At 54.5% G+C, this 2,477-nt stretch overlaps 1 protein-coding gene across 1 annotated transcript; it reads right to left on the bottom strand.

Annotated features, from left to right (window-relative positions):
- Positions 1–52: 52 nt before the first annotated feature.
- Positions 53–2,194, bottom strand: LOC121166623 (leucine-rich repeat-containing protein 37A-like). Its single transcript, XM_040995835.1, has one exon. The coding sequence runs from the start codon at positions 1,565–1,567 to the stop codon at positions 53–55; it is 1,515 nt and encodes a 504-aa protein (XP_040851769.1). The 5' UTR covers positions 1,568–2,194.
- Positions 2,195–2,477: the final 283 nt, after the last annotated feature.

The raw sequence follows: 2,477 nt of genomic DNA, 5'->3' as shown, positions 1-2,477 counted from the left end.
ACTTGTGGAAACTGTTGAGTGGTCACCTCCTTTCAGGAGTGTCAGGTCCAGCTCATTGTTCCCCGAGGCCTGAGCTGCAACTTCCTGTTGGCTTGAAAGTTATAGCCTCGGTCATGGTCTCTGCAGGGTTAACAGACACACTCGGCAATGTTGGAGACTGACCTTCAGGAGGAACTGTCGCCTCATGAGACTCTGCAGGTGGAGATTTCACTTCTTCGGTCTCTGACACCGGAGCTGGAGCTTCCTGCTGGGCTGGAGACAGTCTGATTTCCTCAGATGAGGGTTCCTCTTCCTGAGGTATTTCTGATGAAGAAATAGACTCAACCTCTTCAAAAGCTTCTGGAGGCGCAGCTGGGGCCTCAGGCTGAGCTTCAGCATTGTGCCTTATTGGCAAGCCATCTTCTGTATCTGCTTGCATTGTACTCTGCAAACGTGCAGGTTTAGCAGGCATACTGGGTAAGTCCATGTGTTGTTGCCAGTGGTGGTGAGCTGAAGCTACGAATATTTCCTCCTGGTGCTCTGGAGGCTGAACTGTGTCCTCCCCAGGCTGGCCTTTAGGAGATTCAGCAGGTCCAATGGACTCGGATGGCTGAGCAAACTGTTCCTGCTGGCCTGGAGAAGGTTCTGCCTCCAACGAAGGCTCAGCATCCTGAGTTGGCTGTTCCAGCTGGGTGGGAGGAGATGTGACCTCCACAGAAGGACGTGCACTCTGAGCTGGGGTCACCTGGTGGCCTGGAAGAGATTCTGTTCCCACAGATGGGCCTGGAGCGGGAGGAATTGGGGCCACCTGCTGGCCTAGAGGTTCCACCTCCACTGAAGGCTCAGCATACTGAGCAGACTCCTCTTGATTACTCGGGAAAGGCTCTAGGTCTACAGAAGGGCCTGGAGTCTGAGCTGGAGCCTCTTGTGGGATTGAGGGAGGGGATTCCCCTTGCGAGATCCCTGCAGGCTGAACTGGGGCCTGCAGCTGGCCCAGAGTACTTTGAACTTCACCACCTGGCTGTAGCGTAATTGTGAGCATCACATCCGCTGGCCTCCCTGTGATGCTTGGCAAAGTAGATTGCAGCGGTGGACGTGGAACACTGATCTCGTTTTGAACAAGCTGCCGGACAGCTTCTTCAGCAGCAGAGATCTGAATTGGAGACCCCTGCAGCATTGGAGAAGGTGTAGTCTCCTTGAGAGGCTGTGGAACCTGGGCTAGGCCTTCTTTTTGGAGCAACGAAGGCTGGCCCTCCTCAAGAGTCTCGGGGCTTTGAGGTATGTCCTCTGGCTGAAGTTCAGATGGTTCTGCCCCATCAAAGGGCTCCAGGAGCTCACCTGGGTGTTCCTCTAATTCCATCGGGAAGCCACCAGGATAGACGACATTGTCATCTAGAACATTTGTAGACCCCAGGTCATCAAAGCCACTGGGGTCTGTTTCAGTTGTCAGCGCACTGAGCAACTCATCTAGTCTACCCATAGATTGGGTAGACCAGGCCTCAGGAGTCAGCTGGACCAAGTTCTGGTCCCACTCCTGAGGAGGTGTTGCCTGTACTAACTGCAACAGCAGTATAAGCCAAAGGCTCATTTTGGTAGCGGGCGGGGAGGGGTCAGGGTTTTTTGTAAGCAGTAGATCAAACTACCAAGGGAAAAGCAATCCACCTTATTCAAAGGTGTGAAGCATATGAGAGTCCCTTGGCACCTGTTCCTTAGTAACCTTGCCTTCTGCCCCGCCCTTTACTGATGACATCTTCATTACACAGCCTTTGTTGGTCTCTGCTGCTCTGAACTTGGGCACCTTTTTCTCACAGTCACTGCTGCCCTTCTCCTGCAGGAAAGACAGCTGTTCCCACCAGATCCCCTCTATCCGCAAGGCAGGCTGAGGATCACAAGCCCAGGTGGCCCCAGGACACTAGCAGACCATTGTAGTGGGGGGAAGGAGGCAAAGCTTCCCAAGGAAGTCACAAGGCCTGGCTTCTTGGAGTATTCAGAATGGCTAGTCGGAATCTGGTAGCCAGAACTCTGCCTCCTCTTGAGTTGAAATCCAAGAGATGCTCTTCCTCTCACCAGAGCCAGCTAGGAAAGGGGCAGAATGCTTCTTATGGCTACTTACTTAAAAGTGTGTCCACTTCCTCTAGAGCCTCAGTATCCTTTCTGTCCATGTTTGATCATTCACTCACTCTATTTGGTAGGAATTACCATGAAATCAGGGACGACTCCACCAGGACCCGCCGCCACCAGGGGCGCTCCCAGCGCAGACGTCCGGGACTGTGCCAGCTGGCTTGGGGACGTGAGACTCGGGGGCGCAACCGGGAACCTTTGGTGCTGACCCTGCCCGAGCGTCTGCGAGAGACCGGGCTCTGGCTTCAGGTTGCTGCCCTCGTTTGCCCTCGGTGCCATCTACGCAATGTTGGGGCTGCCGCTTCTCCTCCTTCAGCTGACGGTCGCACCGCCCTTGTGAGTGATGTCGGAAATGCCGACCCCGTCCGAGTCTCCCA

This window comes from Ochotona curzoniae, unplaced genomic scaffold (genome assembly GCF_017591425.1).
Source record: "Ochotona curzoniae isolate NIBS_2020 unplaced genomic scaffold, NIBS_Ocur_1.0 patch180, whole genome shotgun sequence".
Taxonomy (NCBI): domain Eukaryota; kingdom Metazoa; phylum Chordata; class Mammalia; order Lagomorpha; family Ochotonidae; genus Ochotona; species Ochotona curzoniae.
This window is presented reverse-complemented; position numbering and strand designations above follow the sequence as displayed.

Coding starts and splice junctions, on each gene's coding strand:
- LOC121166623 (XM_040995835.1), bottom strand. CDS start 1,567: ATGAGCCTTTGGCTTATACTGCTGTTGCAGTTAGTACAGGCAACACCT.